At 35.1% G+C, this 21,228-nt stretch overlaps 1 protein-coding gene across 2 annotated transcripts; it reads left to right on the plus strand.

Annotated features, from left to right (window-relative positions):
- Positions 1–5,500: 5,500 nt before the first annotated feature.
- LOC128994017 (solute carrier organic anion transporter family member 74D-like) lies at positions 5,501–21,144 on the plus strand. Of its 2 annotated transcripts, XM_054418217.1 has the most exons (13): positions 5,501–5,985; positions 7,431–7,634; positions 10,108–10,320; positions 11,064–11,258; positions 11,796–11,936; positions 12,608–12,746; positions 13,350–13,516; positions 13,836–14,031; positions 15,233–15,383; positions 16,127–16,287; positions 17,682–17,785; positions 18,596–18,697; positions 20,892–21,144. In XM_054418217.1, exons 1-13 carry the CDS (start codon positions 5,973–5,975, stop codon positions 21,068–21,070), a joined length of 1,965 nt encoding a protein of 654 aa, XP_054274192.1. In that variant the 5' UTR covers positions 5,501–5,972; the 3' UTR covers positions 21,071–21,144. The 2 variants fall into 2 exon arrangements, with proteins under 2 accessions (XP_054274192.1, XP_054274193.1); XM_054418218.1 differs by lacking the exons at positions 18,596–18,697; positions 20,892–21,144 and having other exon boundaries at positions 17,687–17,772.
- The last annotated feature ends 84 nt before the right edge of the window (positions 21,145–21,228 follow it).

Genomic DNA, 21,228 nt, shown 5'->3' on the forward strand with positions numbered 1-21,228 from the left:
CTGTGGATATCAATTGTGTCAAACCTACGCTCCAGAGATGTTGAAATAGCCCATCAGCTGTTCTTGGTAAATAGTGAAATAGTAAATAGTAAATAGTAATGTCTAAATAAATTGGTATTTGTCTGTAAAAAGCACTCTTCGTAAAAAAGCTACCTACACAAAGCATATCACTCCATATTCTAGACTCAGTCACTCGGTTCCTATAATAAAACTGCAATATTTAGTTAGAATGGACAAATTGTAATGGTCCTGACTATATCTGGCAACAATTGTAACGTAGGAACGGTCTATGTTCTATCAAGGTAATAATAACATAGACTGGCAATTTCTATCCCAGTACACACGACATACTTCCTGAAGACGATTTTTGTTTCCATATAAGTCATTTTCATGCTTCTTCACCTGCCTCTGGTGAATAATTTTTTTAATTCACCGCGTTTCAATAAAACCCACCAAAAATATATATTTAAAGTTGTAAAATTCTGAAATTTTTTCTTAAATGCAAAAGAATTGTGTACTTAAAGTGAACTGGTGAAGGTGAATTACGATTTTTATAAATTTATAACTGCTCTAAATAAACATGTAATCACACAAATATTGGATATTTCCATTAATTAATAATTGAGAATAAAATTTAAAAAAAACTAATAAAAAATGAGATACCACGGATTTAGTACCTGAATATCAAATTCCATCAAAATCAGACCACAATAAAATTATGTGGATTGCCACCTTATTTTGTGGCTCTTTACACATCCACACTCTCAAAACAATTTTTCAAAACGTACATTTCATGGGCGTCTATCAAATGGACAAAATCATCATTTTGTACCTACATTTTAAACATTTCCCAAGGGAGGACTTTTCTGAACACCCTGTTTACAGGGTTTCGTTCCGTACCTCTGGCCACGTTTATGGCAAAGATAGACATTAAATATTTTTCCACCCAAAACTCAAACTCAAAATTTTTTACAGAACCAATACTTTTGCCATATTAGATGTTCAAACTAGTTAAGATGGTAACAGCACGACAAAACAGCAAGAGCTGCTTAGAATTAATGGTTATTGCACTTGGAACTGTTTCAAGACCTCAACTGTTCAGAGAGTTGTGTGTTACATGCCAATACCATTTCTCAACTGTAAAAAGCGGTTTAGTACCAAATTAAACCTAAGGCTTGGATATAGATAAAACAGTTGTTTTTAACATGTTTTCTTTCAATATTACCATTGACTATTGATACAACCAGACATTCCATCCCCATTTTAAAGTTGTCTTCAGTCTTAATCAAAATAGTCTTAGTTGATGTCAGCCACTGAGAGATTGTGCTGATCTGAATTACCAATTTCTGTCAAATATATGATTGATTTTAGCAAGTCAAACTGAGCAAGCAACTTATTGTGAGCTATAGCAACTGTTATGACCCATAAACCGCTGTTGTACAATTCATAATGGAGTGTGCAATGTTTATGTTTGCATGTTTGATTATTACCAAGTTAATACTATAGTCCTCGCCACCCTAAGTTGAGGCAGCCAAAGGCCGCACTAGATATGCGCCGTACGGCCTTGGGCTGCCTCAACTTAGGGTGGCAAGGACTATAATAGGCTGGCTAGTGTGCGGCCTTGTGTTAAAGGAAACTATGTCATTTCTTATACTTCGCAACACACTTGACCACACCAACTTTTGTAGTTCTATCCTAAACAGGTAGGGCCTATAGCTTAACAGTGCAACTTATTTAGAAAACTTTAGGGTTCAAAAACTTAATGATGATTTTAGGAGGTTGACGATTTATTTATACCCTTTTTTGGGAATAAAACAACTAGATATTCACACAACTAATTCAAAATTGCATGATTATAATTTAACATTCCAGTGGTGGCGCCTATTTATGTAACGTAAGTAGTCGCATGGGGTCCCCTATTCTTATTTGGCGTTAATAGTCAATGGCGTTATATATTATTATTTATTAAAGTATTTATTACTGCTACAAGAGATGGGAGCGAGCTGGCGTAGTGGTTAGAGCACGGGACTTCAGTCCCTGAGGTCCCGGGTTTGATCCCCGCCAAGTCACCAATGGATTTTATCCACGTGATAATGCCGCAACCCCCAGGTCTAGCCTGAAGTAATGTGGAAAACAATCCCAGGCTCGTGCCTAGCGTCCTAGGAAAAAAAAAAAAAAAAACTACAAGAGAGGACTTAAAGTAATGCTCAAACTAAGTTTTTGAACAAAAAATGTTTTATTATGTACACAATAAATAATGTTCATAAATTAATCAAGTTATCACCATTGTAGAAACCTCTGGTACTTATTTCTTAGCTAGTTTAAACATTGTTCTCAAACAATTTTCTGGTGGTCAGGACACACCCAGAGATCACACTTGTCACAGTTCCAGTTCTTCCTTGTGGTTCTGTAACTCAATCTTGGGCAGATAGCCTGGTCCAGATGGATTTGATTTGATTGATCCTCTACACCATCATTACTAACAACTGATAAAACTTCCACATGATCAACTTCAACTTGGTCTTGGTCCTCGATTCCTAACACAATTCTGTTATCACTTTCGGTTTCTTGTAACCAGCTGCGTACCTGTTCTCTGTAAAGACATGGTAACTAATCAACTTTAACTTAAAACATAGATAACAATTTCTTTACTAAAAAGAAAACAATTTATTGAAAAAGTGTCGCACTAGAATCAATAGTTCAAAATTGTCCGTAGTCCGTAAGTAGTCGCACAGGGGCCAATCAATAGTGACCCAGGCTGCGCCACACTCAAAGAATATGCACTTTGTGAATGCAATAGTGCAAGGGTTGAGGCGGGACTGGTGTAGAGGAGATGAGGGGAAGGTAGATGACACCTCAAGGTCGCCAAAGCCGCCACCCACCACTGGCATTTAAAACATAAGGGATGGGAGACAGTAATCCCCTACGTGATCACTGGAGTGTTAAAAAACGACAGGCAAGGTGACCTAATAAATTAATGTTCTTGAAGAAAACTAGTCTTCCTACAGTCACCCGACAAAGTGGGCTTCCTTGCACTGATTATAGTACAGAAAGCTGCTAATTGCTGCATTTACTTACTTTGTCGCACAGTTTTTACTTTGTCACACACCAGTTTTCCAAACAAAGAACACTTAACAGTGTGCTTTTATTATGCAATAATCCGTGTATACTTGGAAATAGGTTGGTTACACTTAAGACGGTGACACACTATCGATCTTTTCCCCGAACAAGACCCCGAACCGAGTAGGGAGAAGGGAGAAGGGAGGTCGAAGGGAGGATGTTCGATAGTGTGTCACGGGTCCGTACACCGATCAAGACGCCAAACAAGACATCAGGCCGAGCAGGGAGACGAGCGCTCTGGAGGCGGTTTTTTGGCGAAAGATCAAAGAAAAGATCGGTCCGATGTACGATAGTGTGTCACGGTACATTTTTGCCCCGTACATCGTCGCGAGCGCCGCACCGAGCGGCCGCCTGCGCTAGCATTGATAGTTCTGATTTAATATGGCAATTAAACTCTTTAATTGGTAAAATAAATAAATGTTGGGTAATATGTAGCCGTTATATATTATAATCATTTAAGATGTAATGTTTGTGGTTTGTTTGGTCAAGGTTGAAAGTGTAGAAACCGTTAAATCAATTATATCAATAATATTAAGGTTGAATTAAGTAATTGATGTTGACTTAAATTCTTTCAAAAATAATATAAACATTAATATTATTAAAGGCAATTAAAATGATAATTCTGTAACGTTATTTCAATGAATAAAACCAATAGAAATCAATAGATATAACCTCTTCCACGGCACTGCCTCCGCGCTCTCACTCGCACACACTCTCTTATCTCTCTCCAAACTTCCTTTTGCCGCGCTCGGTAGAATTCGTCTGGTCTTGGTCATGTTCGGGGAAATGTTCGGAGTAAAATTTTGCTGATATTTATCTCCCTTCTCCCTTCTCCCTGCTCGGTTCGGGGTCTTGATCGGGGAAAAGATCGATAGTGTGTCACCGCCTATAAAGATACTACGACTACAATCAGCTGTTGCAGTGTTTCCGATTTTGTTCAACATTTGGATTTAACCTAAAGCTTAAAACATGTTAATTGGTATTTGAAAGACTAATTATTTCTATGCTTTTTAATAACTGTAGAAAAAATATAATATTTTACACGAGTGCAAATTGCCTTTGCTGCAATCGAGTAACTTTCCACACTCGCCTACGTGTTGTGTGTAAACATTCCTCGTGTGAAGCAAAGTGCCACTTCGCCCACTAGTTAAGTTACACAAATAACTATTTAATTGTAGAAAGTACTACCATACATATTTTTAGGTTCTTTTTTACCATAAAGAAATTAAAGCGTCTCATTAGTTCAATAAAAAAACATGAAAGAGGTTGCAACAAAAATGTATTATTCTTTGATTTAATCCAGACACTATTTGATAAAACTTGAGCAGTTCATTGTTTGTAGAAACTACTATATACTACACAACAGTAGAAAAAAATGTTAAAATAGTTATCAACAAAAACATTTTATTTTTTGTGACCATATTCAGATGTTATTAAATTTGCTAACTTAAAACTCATATTTTTCCGATGATAATATTTACTGAAATACGAACTGTGAATACTTCTTGCGTCACCTAAGTTTAAAACCCCCTAAAAGAGCATGTAACGAAAACTTGTATCTCCTGTGTCTATTTTGTATTACACAGGTGTTTGTGTATGTATAGTGTAAAATGCTGTCTTTCTGTGCCGGAGTAGACACTTTCTTATCCAGGTAAGCCTGCTACGCTAACAAATATCCTTAACATTTTAATTTAATATTTCAATATTGTACTTGTATTCAGTTATTTGATAGCCTGATTTTGTTTAATTTATGATATTTTTGTGTTTACAAAATCTGTGAGAATTTAATAAAAACTAGACAATACTTATACAAATCTTAATTAACTACAAATCTACTTATACAAAAAGCTTTCCTTAACTGTGACTTAGTTCAGATTTTATTTAACAACAACAAAAAATCTCTAAATTAACTCCATTTAATATTTCTACATTGTTTAAAAACTATTACTTTTACGTATTATTAAAAGGTTAACACAAATTTAAAATCATGTTTATAGGCTTGTGCTAACAAAAATCTCCCATTTCTGATTATATTTTCAGTATTGTATTTGATAACACAGGATCTCTTCAAATTTATATATTTTTATGATTTATAGAAACTGATTAACAGAAACTACCCAATATAGAAAACTAATTCTTGAAATATCTATGAAAAAAATTTAGACAACATTCAGATATTATTTGACAACGCGGAAATAGTTTGATTTCATATTTGTGATAGTTCTATATTTACAGAAACAATGAATGAGTTTAAACAATTATCTCGTATTTTATTGCTATATTTAAACCTTCTCTGTTGAGAAACAGATTGCATAATGGCCATTCACAGTCATTTAATTTCCTCTGTGTCCAGTGGTGTGAACGTACTTTGTTGTTTGTGTTTCTTCATTCACCATGTGATTCCTACAAGTTTTGATCTGTTTGCTATATATTTTAATGTAATCCATCCACATTTACAGCTAAGAGGGTTTCTGGCCATGTTTAATTAAAAATATTAATATTTTCATACAAATGCTTCATTAATGACTCAAGGTCTTGATAGAACAAATCAGTGATAAAGTGGTCAACAATTCTTATCTTTACCCTCTTTTTGAACTAAACGAAATGCTTTTTGACTTCCAACCAACTATTTACCAACTGAACTGTGAGCCTAGACAACGGACTTCATTACAAGAAGTTTCTTAGTTGAAATTAATTAAGTTGTATAACATGCTTTGGTCACTGTTTTTTTTCTGAAGATAAGATAGTCCTCTGACCTCAAAGCCTATATTTCAGTCTTTTTCTCCCTTTTGGGTGCAAAGTGGTGAAGTGGACAGTGACAAATGGTTTTATAGATAGTTTTCATTAATAAAATGGAACGGACAAGTAAGTGAATTTCAGTAATGATGTTTTTAATTTTGACAAATTTATAAAGGTTTTATCATTACTAGTTTTGTTGCAGTTCTTGTGGGTGAAAGTCATAGTGCCAATGTGACTTCTAACCATTCCATATGCCAAGTCAAACTAGTTATAGTATATTCTGTAGGTTTTAAGAATGTTCTTTTAATTTATCAACTTTTTTGTGCTTATTTTCTTTAAATTTTAAGTACCTTCAAATTATGCTTAACTATTCCAATAAAGTTACCATGTTACTATTCGTTATACAAGAAAGAAATTAAATATCATGTTTCAAAGACTGTTTTATTGCTAAACTTTTTGGATTTTGTTTCTGTGTAGAAATTTCTTTTTCAAAATATTTTTCATCTTTTATTTTACCCCCCCCCCCCTCAATTGTTCTTTTTTACAAATAGGCCTCTACAAAATACATTTTTAGATTAAAAATTCACCTTGATGCTTACTGAACTAATTAAGCTACGAATTAATTTCTGCAACAATTATGTACGACTTGACCTTAGAAACGTCAATTATTGTGTTTCGTTGGCAAAGAATTTATAATGACTAAAATTTAAGTTGGTATTACTGTAATAAGAGTTTGCAGGGAGGGAAAAAAGTCTGTAAATAAATGATTTAACATATAGGATATAAAAAGTTGGGATCTTATTAATTTTTCTGCAGAATCCTTATTAAGAGTCAATCCTTGAGATGGACGGCCTCTGGGTTGTACCAATTCGTTAATAAATATTTTAGTTACCATCAGTTGAAGTTTCAAGTTTTGACTTTGACAAACTTTATCTTTCAAAGTATTATGATTACTCAGTCTCCAACTAAACTTTACAAATATACTCTTTCAACATGTTTTCCCTGTTTACAAATTAAAGAAATTTAAACCTCTTAAAAATATGTTTTCTTTTAACTATCAAGTTCTTGTCAGAAAATTAAACAGCACAACAACCTTATTTACAATTAATTTGTGCAGAGCAAAGAGTTCACTTTTGAATTTTCTGATATAATTTTAGGGCATGGCTACCCAAATGTGCGAGTCTTTATTTAATTTCACATCAGGCCTTAAACAGTTCTGTAAAAGAAACTTTGATAATTATCATGTCAAATACAGGATGTATCCACTTGCAACTAGACATAGGACATCCGTATACCAGCAGACAAAGATTGTTGAAATCAATTTAATAATTTATCAATGATATTACACAGAATTAATCAAATAGCGCAAAAGTGATAATGATTTATAGTAAAAAAATATATATTGAATACAACAGCTGCTATATACGTTACATTTTCTATCAGTCAATTGTTGTTCAGTCGTTCAGTCTACTCTAGTAATCTTACAATTTACTCTGTAGAAACATGTACAATACCTTTTAGAGATTAAATATTTTTCTTAAATTTTGTACACATCACAAATTCTTTACCAGGTCCAGAGGAAAGGGATTGTGAAAAACAAATCAGCTGTGGCATATTAGGATTCTACCCTCAATGGCTTCAGTTTTTCGCCAGCAAAAAAACGTACGTGATTCTATTTGGATTGGTGGGTCTAAACCAACTAGCCATCGGCTCATACGCTGTCGCCACAATAACAACTTTGGAGAAGAGGTTTAAAATCCAGAGCCTCACATCCGGTATGTATTTTCTCTTAGTAAGGAACTAACTTCGTTTTGCTTTAATATTTAAGCAGTGTACCTGTTGCTCGAATTCGTGCAATTGTGAAGTATCATAGGCGTTATTTTAATATGAATGACAGTCATTATTTCCGATTACTTTAAAAGAGTCGACTCAAAGATTATGGAAATACTCACGATGTACTTAACAGTTTGATATAATTTACATTTCTTGTAAATATCTTATCATTTTTCAAAAGCTGATCTTGTTTTTTAGCGTTTTCTATAAATGTTTCCCACTCATAGCCGCTCATTAGGTTGTCCAAATAACAATTATAAATTTAAAAAATAACATTATTTATAATGTTTCCATAGTTTGCAAATCAGCTCTTTCAATGATTGTTTATGAAATTCTGCACAGTGTTAATTCAGTTTTCTTTTTAGTATATCAAATTGTCCAGGCTTTCTCGCTTTTTTCCATTTTAATAGTTACGCCATAGATAAAACATACTCCCTTAGTAGATTTCTCATCCTAATGGAACAGCTGAAGACAATTTTATTGTTAGTTCTGTACGGTTTTCTGTAGAGGTCGTGTTTTGTTTACAATTTGTTTCCCGTTATTACAGCCATTTAAAACCTCGTTTAACCAAATAGTACGATCTAATCATAAACAAGAACCTGTCCCCTAGTTATATAACCAAACAGTAAAGCACAAATCAAGAAATTAACCCTAAAATAATAGAATTAAAGTTTCGTCGACACTAGCGCCCATGTGTCACGTACATGAACTAGACACGAAAAACGTGCTTCAAAATTTACAATGGGATGAGAAGTCTACTTGTGTTGGTTAGTCTATGGTTACGCCAACCCAAATTCAAATAGTAAATATTTCATTTCAACCAATTCAGTAAATGTTTGTAGCACATGTTTCTTTCAATTGAAACTAAAATATTAGGCCTCAGCAATTAAACTATCCATCTGATCACAACATAAACAATTGTTCTTTATAAGGATAACACAGGATTTTTCAAAGCCACTGAGGGCAGAGCCCAAGGGACTTTTTCAAAAATGTGAGGTCAGTTTGCTAATCTACACACCTAGACGAACATTTTGGTATACAATATGTGGGGTTAAATCTTGAAACAAAAAGCCTTATTGTTTACAAAGTTTCATGTAGCATATTAATAATATAGATAGATACTACAGTATTTATTTTAACAACTTAATTTTAGATAGAACCATTGACTTTATAGAACCTTCTGTATCCAATAATCAATGATAGAACATAGTGAACCTGACACAAAATCATTTAATTGAGCTGATCTAAGTATTACTACAGAGAAGTAAGTTCCAGAAGAAACTTAACTTAGCTTACTTATGGGACGACCGTGAGCTGGTATATTGGGCCAGAAATATACTTGTTGTGACGAACAAGGAAGAGCCCGAGCGGTGAGCACTGTGCGGAAATTGCTATCGCACAGAGCACAGGTCTTCCTCCACTGTGAGCATTGTGGTAAATTAGGGCATAGTTTTGTATTTTTCCGTAGACACCAGCGACAAGTGTTAGACACCACTCAGGTGTAACATTGAGTGTTTCTTCTGTACCTTACTTCTCTGTGATGTTGTTTACTTTTTGTAAATGTAATATTTTTATGTTTAAGGTAGAACAGTTTGCTAGTTTTTACTTTCTAATATCAACTTCTTACTCAGAAGCACAATTTAACCAAGTCAGACTACAATCTTGGACTAAGATTGATAATGAATTCAGTTGTGAAGTAAAGTATTTTACAATTTTAAAACTAGCATCTAGCAAGGTTATTGTTTCTTTCTTGTTTGGTTTTGTTGTATTGACTATTTATTTATCTAATCTAAGTAGGTCAAGTTCATTCCCAAAACCGTGAAGTTGCTAGTCTAAAAAATCTTAGAGAATAATTTTGGAACTACTTGCTGTATTACACCAAGCTAATATTAATCATGCTGTCTAACAATAATTCAACATGCGTTGTGACAAGAACAACTTCGTTACATGCATGGATTGAGAGGGTGTTTAAAATCATACTTTTTTACTTTTTACCTGTGTGGCAGCTAGGTCACAAATGTGGCAGTTCAAACTCCAAAAACAATGATTAGTTTATCATCACCCAAGGGTTACTGGTACGGGTAGTTTAAGAACATTTTGCAAACCAAAATTTCTTCAATTCATGTCACTGTCCCGAAGGACACTGATGGATGCCCTGACAGTCAATTTTCTATGCCATCATCAATGGTTACTACAACAAAACTGAGCTTGACGAGGAGGCGAAGATCAGCTAGAACTAAAATAGTGGTTTGGTGGTAAAAAGTAGAAGCGAGCTGGTCTAGTGGTAGGGTGCAGGACTTCGGTCCCCAAAGTACTAGTGTAGATCTGAACATGCTTTCTCCATTGTTGTGTGAGCTCAATGAAGACCTTACTCCATGGATAACCCTCGCATAACTATTTTACATTACATTCCAGGAATAATAGCAGGAGGATGGGACATTGGAACTATTTTCTCCTCAATCACAATGGCGTACATCGGCAGCAAGGGACACAAGACGAGATGGGTCGCATTTGGAACCCTCCTGACGAGTTTAGCCTGCTACTCTCAACTACTCCCTTATATTTTATACGGACCGGGACATGATGCGATAGCTTTGGCCAACACACCCAACACAACGCAATATTCGAGTGAGTAAAACTTTTGGTCCGTTAAAAAATGTTAAAACTTAAAGTAATGTTTACATATAATTATTTTTTATCTTGAGTAATGGTTTTACTTTTGAAACTGAACAATTGCTTTCATAGCAAATTCTTCCTCCAACAGAAATCCTATCGTTCTTTTTATCACATACGATTGTGGAATTGTGGCAGTGGAGAAAATCCAAAAATTTATAAATTTCATCCATATTTGTGATAAATTAAATTCTTTCACCCAAACTTTTACTTTGATGATTCATGTTCGATTCCCAGTCCGTTCTATAATTTAACTTCATCCTTGGTATATTATATATAGGTGAGGCATCATAGTTGTGCGGCCCAGGTAGTTGTTCGATCAGGGCTTTAACAACAGAGATATGTTAAATGCTCCATCCATCTTGCTGATAAAATAGTTTTTTTAGCCAAACTTTGACTTTGATGACCTACATTAACTACTAATCTGTTCTGTAATGATACCTTTGCCCTTTGAATATTTTAGATTTGGGTCCTCGTAGTGGTGTGAGCCGCCAGTTTTGCTCGCTCAAGACTTAGAGAACGAAAATGTCTTCAACACTCCACCCATTTTACTGATAAAATAATTCTGATAATTCAAATCCTACGTTAATAGCAAATATTAAATTTCTAGTTGGTTCTTTAATTATTGTAGGTGGAGCGTCGGCGTGGTCTGATCCGGCAGCTTTGCTCACTCGTTCTATATTGATTGCTCATTGCAGGTGGAGCGTCTTCGTGGTGTGGGCCGGGAGCATTGCTCGCCCAGGACTGTGATGATGGAGATGTCTCCGACACTCCGCCTGTTTTACTCTTCATGTCGCAGTTCTTCCTGGGCGTAGGAACTTCCATGTACTGGACACTAGGGATCGCTTACCTAGACGACAACGTTAGGAAAGATCAAGCACCTCTTCTTCTAGGTTGGTTAACCTTTCATATTTATTTACAACTCTTGTGTCTGTAAGGGGCAATCTATAAAGCTAAAATGGTGTGTTATAAACATAGATTTAAAAGATCAACCAATGAAATTCGCTCTGTTGAAATATGAAATTTTGTTCATAGCTGGGTCATTGTGTCATTTAAATGATTTAAATAAACTTTATTTTTATCACTTTTTGACAAATGAATATCTAGTAAAATTAACCCATTGGGGAAGGAATTAATGTGCTGCCTGCAGCACCCTCTGTTGGCAATTAATTCTACCAAATTTGTAGACTTTTACTCTAATTGTTATAAAAAGAAAACCTTAGGTAATAAATTAATAATTCTTTCGCCATTTTGTTCACAGTAAAATTGTCTACAGAAAAAGTGATAATTGGATGATTAGAGTGTAGAATTAAAAAAAAAACTTCTCCATAAATCTGGAGTCCTAACCCATCCATACGTTTAGACTGTTTGTTCCAGCTGTACATTAATTACTGTTTACTTCAATCTTTGTAAGCTCCTATTTTTTACAGCCATTTCCTCAACGATACGCTTGCTCGGCTCACCTCTTGGTTTCTGGGTGGCCGCAAGATCTCTTGAACTCTACGTCAACCCATCTCTGTCACCTTCGATAACCAACAAAGACGCTCGATGGATTGGCGCATGGTGGATCGGTATGTCTCTTCTCTTCTACTTTCAGAGTTTTTTTTTTAAATAGCATGGATGTGATCACTTTTAGCATATGTTTTGGGAACTGTTAAATATGTACAGTACACTCCCGATAAACTGAGGTTGTTGGGACTGAGACTGACTACCTTCTCGGATAAATTAATCCAGCCCTCCACGTTATATTGAATGTTATAAAAAATAAGTCCAAAATTAAGTTAGTGCTTGATCACAGAAAAACAAGTAGTCTAATTTAGACATAAAAATTAAAATTGATACAGTTTTTGTACACTGAAGCCTTAAAACAAAAAAGTAAAATGGTCCTGGGTCCATAGACCTTGTCATGCGATCATAGTAATAGATTCTTCCCTATAGAGGACATTTTCTTATAATCAGTAATATAATTAAATCAATGAAAAATTTTTGGGGCCCAAGAATATAATAATTGTGATAAAAACACAAAAATAAATATAACAAAAATCAAATACTGAAGAGAACAAGTGCTTATAGTTCTACGTTATAGTACTAGAAGGCAGAAAGTCTAACAATGATTCAAGAAGAAATTAAATTACCATACAGTAAAATCTTATTGTTCCATACTATTTGGGACTAGACAGTTTGGTTAAGAAACTACAGTGAAATTGTACATAGGAAATTGCAGTGTCTGGATTTATTTCAGGTTGGATTCCTTTCGGGGTGATTGCAACTTTCTACTCATTTTTCCTCACACTCTTTCCTCGGGTATTACCAAGGGCGTTCCACCGCATGAAAGTTAAAACCAAAGAAGTTCTACAAGAAACAGGACAGAAAACAGCCAGAGTTAAGTATTTAGACTTTATCTGATAAGCAAAGATTGTTTTACCATAGATTTATTGCTACACTTTTGTATGGTTTTATCAACCTTTTGGGTCAGCTGAAGATAATTTTATGAATGCACTGGTGTGCATTGATTCCTTCAATTTATTTCTTGTCATTACCAGTATTTAAAACTAGCTTTTAAAACTAGTACCAAATATAAATCACTGGTCTGGTTCTTGTATCTACCTTGTACATTTTACCATAGCAGTGGAGAATAACATTTGGGTAACATCAGGGCATTCAAATGTAACTGGAGATGGACCACACATCCAGAAAGGATGCAGGTTGTACAATAGGATGACTAGTTTACTCGCAGTATTATAATTCAATGTTTATGCTTACATTAACAAATAGTTCCTAGCCTACTGCCTAAATATATCAAGAACCAGAGATCAAGCGCCGATTGTGCTAAAATATAAATATTACTCCCTTCGTGTTGAAAATTAAAATATTTTTTCAATGAATAATATTTTTGCTGAACAAAACTCGGCCATTAGGTAATTCTAATACCAAATCCAATAGTATGACACAAAATGACAGATTGTCATATTAAATTACATTTCAGGATTCCTAGAGATGCTGCAACGGCTTTTCAACAATCGTTTGCTTCTTTGCAACACATTCAGCTATGTATTTTACATGTTTGGTGTCATCGGCTATTGGATCTTCATGCCAAAGTATATGGAAACACAGTTTCACCTGACGGCTTCCGATGCTAACCTAATTACAGGTAACCTCCAAATATTTTAATTCCAATAGAGTGTCTTTTTTTGACGATTCATTGGGCTCTTTAAATGTAGTCCTTGCTTAAGGAACGGCCAGCAAAATATTCTAAAAATTAATCATAAATTTAATAACCTCAATTATAGTCCTTTCACAAAATGAAGGTGAAAGGATTCCTGGATTCTCCAACCACTTTTTTAAGCTTAATGTATTAATCAGCCGATCAGCTGTCGCCTGTCGTCTCAAAGTCAGAGTAAGGTGGAGGGGATGGAGCCTAACTCTTCTTTGAACGGAATATAATCCTAATCCAAGTTTCCATCTTTCAGGAACAATGGGACTTATAAGCTCAGCGTGTGGAGTCATTCTGTCGGGATTTGTCCTTTCCAAAATCAAACCTTCAGCCAGGAAGATAGCGGGATGGAACTTCTTAGTGGAAGCTCTCGGAGTGTTGTGTGTTCTCACTTACACTCATCTGGGGTGTTCCAACAGTGAGATACACGGGAACAGGAATCCTGATGGCAGGTTAGTTATTGAGCTTTGTGGGACCATACTGTGAATCATGATCATATTATGAATGAAAACTAAAGGTACAGTACAATTTGGCTAATCTATCAACAATGAGACCAGGAGCATAATCGGAAGAAAAAAGATTATGCCTATTAAATAACCTTCATATAACACTTCAGAAATGCTTTAAGTTAAGCACAACAATGGCACAACTTAACCTTATCCATCAATATGTTTTGGCACATAACACATCACAGAGCAAGCTAAAATTAATGACACAAAAACATTTTCAATATAGAAAAGGCTACTGCAAATATAACAAAACTTAAATACTAAAATTTTTATAAATACAAATTTACATAAAAAAATTACACTTTTTGGTAAATCGTTAAACATTAGATAGAAAAAAACATAACATTACACAACACATTATTTGATATTATGTTTATTAGGTAACGATCTTTTGCTTAGTAGGCAACAACCGCCACTCACAAAATGTCCATTGGTGTGGACGTTGAGCTGTGCACTATATCTAATGATTTTTTCCATACATTGGTAGCCCTTGATACCGACTCACAAGTCACGAGTCCAAAGTTTACTATCGCCAAAAATACATTAACACTAATATCGAAACCCTACCCAGGCTGACGCTACCCGAAACCCCGGTCTTTGAGACCCCATTTGAAAATAATGGACCCTGCTTAGAAACACACAAACCGAACCCCTGGGCCTGTGAGACCCCGCTTTAAAATACACTAACGCTGGGCTTCTGAGACGGGCATGTTATGAACAGACAAGCTGTCAAGGTCACGGCACCCACGCAAAATGAACAAACAATATATCAACAGGTAGGGGAGGAAAAGGGGGAAAGGTATTGGGGGAATGGAATCCCCAAGTAAACAGTGTTGTACCAACATGCGTTTGTGAAAATTCCCCTGGATCTGTCAGACCGGGGTTTCAGTATAAGTGTTAACAAGCTATCCGCCAGTACAGACATAAAAAGGTGCCACAACCTCTACTTATTGTAAACAAAATTCAACCCTGTAGTCGGAGGAGGAGTTGGTATCTCCGAGGTTGTACTGTACCAAACATCAAAATTATGTTGACAAATCATCAACATTATTTTAAAAGAATCCCGCTGACAGTGTTCCTAAACTCTCACAAAGTTCTTTTCTAAGGATATATTTGATTTGCTTCAACAACTGATACTTTTCAGTTGGAACCTGATAGCAGAATGCAACAGTCAGTGCAACTGTGGTCCTACTGTGCCTTACGAGCCGGTTTGTGACCCGACGAGATCTCTCACCTTCTACTCGCCATGCCATGCTGGGTGTACGGACGTCACTTACAATGACCTAGGCAACAAGGTAGGACTGAAAAACAACTATCGTAACTATTCATACCCCTGCTCCAGCAAACCTGCAGACTAAGCGAATTTCTATTTGCCAAAATCGTTTTTCACTAAAATATATCCTCAAACATTGAAACATGTCAGATTTATTTCCTATTAAACTAAATTAGTTTTAACAAGTACCATGGTTTGCTGCTATAGGAAAGGAAGTTAAGTGTGATTTTAGTGAAATTTTTATAGTTTAGTACAAAATAGAATCTTTTAATTTGAAAAACAGTTGACCTAACATAAGAATTTTATATTTGCAGTTTTTTTTTTTAATTTCTCAGCAACCATTAAGTGCACACAACTATGCTTTTCAGCGTAATTTAAGTGATTTCTTTAAAAAAATTGTTGCTCTACAAAACGGTTTACTATTGTCTAAAATTTAATCTTTTAGGGTAAAAAATATACTAAAAAAACAATTTTTGCTCCATATAATACCGTTCTTATATTCTTTTCATGTTGGTTTGCGAACTGGTTCAATTACGTAGATTTACACATTTAAACCAAATTTTAATCAATATCAGATAGTTATTACTAGAGTTATCTTGTGCTTACTCACAAATTGCAGTTGTATCTGAGGAAGAGAACTTTTTCTGTATCGTGGAACTTTTCTAAAAGCCATTCAATAAAGCTGTCTACGATGCTATCATGTGAATCAATACAACACTGTCTGGATTGTCTGACTGTTGTGTCTAATATTTTTCTTGTGTCCAGATATTCACAAACTGTAGTTGTATCCCAGACACACTCGTTGCCTTGGACTCATTCTGCCCTGTCGACTGCAGAACTAACCTCACTCTGTTCCTCGTACTTTACTCAGTCATGAGTTTCTTATCTTCCACAGCGCACTCTGGGCTCGTCATCATTCAGTTCAGGTCAGTATACCCTAGAAAATTACAAAATTATTAATAACTAAACAATTGTCTTTCACAAACGTTAATTTTTGTCTATATACTAGTAATATCTTTGATTTAAAGAAACTTTTAATTTAGTTAGGGAGGATTTCTTAGTACTTTTTAAACCATAAAAGTATTGATACAGTATCATGTTTTAGAGTATAGACCCAAGTTTAAATGTTATTGCTGTGGTATTTCCTTTTTGTGATGTGCTTTTTTGTTCCTTGACCTTTTTGTTATACTGGTAATATTTTACTTTACTGTCAGATGTTATATATAATTTTACCTAACCGCCATGTCAAACTTCCCTATCCCAAGTGTGATGTACCGGTATACAACTTCTTTCTTCACGAGTGATTTAAAGTTGAACAAAACTCACTCGGTGAGGTAATGAAACCCATTTAGATAACATTGAGTGGTTAACTTAAAAATGATACCTCTATGGAGCCAACGACGTTCAACGCTAGAAATCAGCTGTGTGCTTGAATCTTATTGTTATGCTTTGAAGAATTTTCCTATCCTAGCTTTTGTTTGTAAATGAACGTTACTGCTAGAAGATGAGTGAAATGGATAATGAAAAATATTGTTTGTAACCTCCTGTATATTGTCGGATCAGGTAAAATCTTGTACGCTACACGTTACACAAGAGCTTGTTTACATCACTTAGGAGAATTATGCAACTTGCTTCCGCTCTTTGCACAACATTCACCTGCGTGATGTAAAAACGCTCTTACTACACTTGTAATGTAAATAGCTAGTACACCTGCGGTGTTATACTGTTAATATTTGGCTCCTGCCTATGCCTTCTTTTTTAACTGTAGTTTAAAAATTGTTATTGACTGACTCACTTACATATCTAAAACTTGTTGTATTTAATCATTTTGTAATTAATATTTGGACCTATGATTATTGTCATTTGTTGATGTCAACTATACAAGATTTTCCTTGTTTTGTTAAAATAGTCTAGGCTCTTGGTTCTTGTATTTTTTTTAAGATACAATGGTATTGCTACAACCATTGACTATTGAATACTGAAGTAGATATCCCATCTATATGGGCCATCAATTTTTATATTAAATAAGAACATAATTGTGTGAGCCAGTCACAGAATGTGCTAGTGCCTAAAATTCTATTATCTACCTTATTTTTTGTTGCTAACATTGTTGATGGTCCATACAATTGCTGTAGCTCAACGGTTTGACTGGGTAAAAATGATTTACCATAAATTAGTACAGCACAATCTGTCAGTAGCTCACTTCAATGTTTATTTTTAATAAAACTGTTGACAAATTTAACATGGGAATAGAATGTTTAGTTTTACCTGTATCGAAGGTTTTATCTTGGGAAAAATTGAGCACCCGTAATTATTCCAGAGCAGTTGACCCTGAAGACAAATCAGTGTCCATCGCATTGTCTGAGATGCTTTGTAGCGCCTTGGCCTACATCCCAGGTCCCATCGTCTACGGAAACCTTCTCGGTAAATACTCTTAATACCTAAATATGGGTTCATTTACAATTTACATTACAATTTTTGATCTTGATATGCAAGTCAAATGTATATAGAACACACCATCAAATCTGTAGCTGGTTCAAACTTAAGCCATGTCAATTCTAGACTCATTGGGCTTTAGAATAATGCTATCTGTCAAAAAGTTGACATTGGTAATAAGACTACGTTTATATAGGATGGAGAGGACACAGCTAACTCACCTGATGAAAGGTTGCAGACGAGTCAAAGAACACATAAAACACACACATAATAATACTTGATATTTCGCCTCTTTCAGAAGTACCCTACTTCTGAAGAAGCCTCTGAAAGAGGCAAAATATCAAGTATTATTATGTGTGTGTTTTATGTGTTCTTTGACTCATCTGCAACCTTTCATCAGGTGAGTTAGCTGTGTCCTCTCCATCCTATATATTTATTTAATCCAAGCTAAATGCTTTTTCCTAAAAACAAAAACCACAAATAATGCTGGTGCACCACACAAGAAAAAAAATGTATACAAATTTTTTACAATACTTACTTCTATATTCTTACTTTTACAGTAGTGAGATTTTGATAAAATTATAATTTGTCAATTTCGTTGTGAAATGGAAAAAACTCAACATCCCTTAAATTTGTTGTAAGTTTACAACTACCTAACTTTTTTTAGTTTTAAAATTTTGAATAGCCGCTACAGTTTATCATATTTTTGAGTGATTGCATTATCACACAGTGCAAGTACAAAATGTGTGTTTTAGTGAAATCATCTTCTTCAATTTTTTTTTTTTTTTTACTTTACAGACAAAGCCTGCTTGGTGTGGGGAGACTCTTGTGGTGAACAAGGCAATTGTTGGTTGTACTTTGGCCAGACTCTACGCTATTACCTTAACTACACAGCAGCAGGTAAGGGCCTATCGTATTGCTCTAGATTAAACATACTATTGATTTATTATTTTTATGTATCAGCTTTGATAATCATGCTGGTCTGGCAGGGGCGGCTCCAGCATGGATTCTCGCAGGGGGCCATTGCTTGGAAACTTGGGTTGTAGCTGGTTATAGGCTGTTTACCTCCTAAACACCGGGAGGTTGGGGGGGGTATGCAATACCCCCCGGGTAAAAGGGGGGTCCGGGGGCCCTCCCCGTGGAACTTTTGAAAATTAGACCTACAAAATCGTGTTTTTAGGCTATTTATAGAGGCATAACAAAAATGTTTAATTGTAGAAACAAATTTTCAATCATAAAAAATCTCCAGCTGTCGAGAAGATATAATCATCTTTCCCCGCGATTGAAGACAAATCCTAAACATCTCCCGCAATCAAGGGAACATCACCATCGCCAGGAGCGATCGTGGCGTTTATTGTACAGTATCCGGTCCTAATCCACAGCATAGTCGTAAATCCAACACTGTCTACTACCATTTATAGTTTAAGTTTAGTAACATTTAATATTGATTGAAGGTTTACATTTCAGGCTTCGAGTTTTTAATTGTAATATAAAGTCAATAGTAAATTAACTTTAATCTTTGCGCCATACATTTGTAATAAGAGGCCTTATCAAAATCATAAAACTTTCTTCTACATGGCCCCTGTGGTCTAGTGGGTAACTGTAGAACTTTTGAACCCACGGTTCTGAGTTCAAATCCCATCAATCACCAATGGTTTTAAGTTATGTGATAACGCTGCGACTCCCTAGGACTAGCCTGAAGCACTAAGTAAAACGGTCCTGGGCTAGAACTTAGCGTCCTATATAAAGGTTGCACTATCAGCTAAAGACAATATCATTGGCTATATTGGATACTGAAGTAGACATCCCATATATATCTCCCGGACCAGCTGTTGCCATTTTTAAGGAACAGTTATGTGAGAACACACCTACAGGCTATAGATTTTGCAATAGGATAAGTCTAGTGAAATTATATTAAAATCCCATTTTATTTGAGCTAGTTTGTTATAAAAGTACAAATTCTACATCAGAACAATGACCACTTAAGGGTGTGTTAGGAGTGACGGTAGGCTACCGTACCTTACTCTTCAGAAAATTTTTTCCCCCCTTTATTTATCTATATAATTAATACGCTACATGAAACTTTGTCGGTCGAACTCCTCCGCCATTTCTTAACCGATTTTATCCGTTGATGTCTCATTGGAAAGAGCGTGTCGCGTAGATTTGCAAACTGGTCTTACTTTTTTGAAAAAGTCCCTTGGGCTTTGCCCCAGTGGCTGTTAAAGTTCCCATGTTATCCTTATGAAGAACATAATTGTTTACATTTTGATCAGCTGTATAATTTAATTGCTATTATTTATTTTTCAATCCTATGAAACGCATTGAGCACATTTATTTACTATTTGAGTTTGTGTAAACATAACCCCCAAGACGGATCGTGTTAGTATGGTTGTATCTTAAACTTGAGTATTTATCGTTGTTTTGTGTCGCTATGACTGATCGTGTTAGCATGATTGTTACTTAAATGTGTGCATTTATCGTTGTTTTGTGTAGCTATAATTTGTTTATTTGCTGTTTTTTTTTTTTTTTAATGCCTTCGACGCGACGACAACGAAACATAGACAGGAGGCGCAATCGTGATAACGACCGCAGCTACAGAACGGTGGCGCGTAATAGGCTTAAAGTCAGCACCTGACCCTGGACAATCTCAACTATTAGGTTAAAAATGCGCCGGCCCTAATACTACCCTAAAACGACTTTTCGTTCTCAATTGGCCCTCTGTCAATGACCTGTGTTGCCTCTACAGCGAGGCATTTTGAGAAGGAGAAAACCGGCCGGAATGCTTTAGGTTTATCAATAACGAAGATAAACATAGTTTGAGTTACACACCGGTGATCTTTGAGTTGACTCTTTTAAACTCATTGTAAATATGACTGTTATTCTTTTTGAAATAACTCCTGTAATGCTTTAGAATTGCTCGAATTCGAGCAACATGTACACTAGTTCCAAATTAAACTCTTCTCAATAGTTTATTATCAATGAGAAGAATGCTTTTGTTCATAAATTGTTAGTGTAGCAAAATTGTTTTATGGGTAATCAAAATAAATAACTGTTTGTTTTGATAAAACTGTTCAAATCCTTGACTCAATTCCAGGATTCCTCTCCCTGGCGGTTTTATTCGACTGTGGAATTTGGTATTACTCGAAAAATCTGGCCCTGTACGAAGAAGATGAAGGGAAGGCTGCTAACAACAACAGTACAGCAAATATAGACGGGAAGGAAGTAAACTCGTGCGAAGGTGATGTAATTGCCTTACAAACTCCGTCAACGTAGAGAAAGTTATAACCTAGTTGAATTAGTAATTTATGAGCTTTACAATTTTAATTTATACAAAATACATTTTTGACATTGAGATTTTTAAATATGAGTCATTATTTACCCTTCTCTAAAACCGAACTATTCTATTAGCTATCAGGTTTCATAAAATGTAC

The sequence above is a fragment of the Macrosteles quadrilineatus genome, unplaced genomic scaffold, assembly GCF_028750875.1.
Source record: "Macrosteles quadrilineatus isolate MER2022 unplaced genomic scaffold, UCM_ALF_1.0 Scaffold_5__1_contigs__length_97177068, whole genome shotgun sequence".
NCBI lineage: Eukaryota > Metazoa > Arthropoda > Insecta > Hemiptera > Cicadellidae > Macrosteles > Macrosteles quadrilineatus.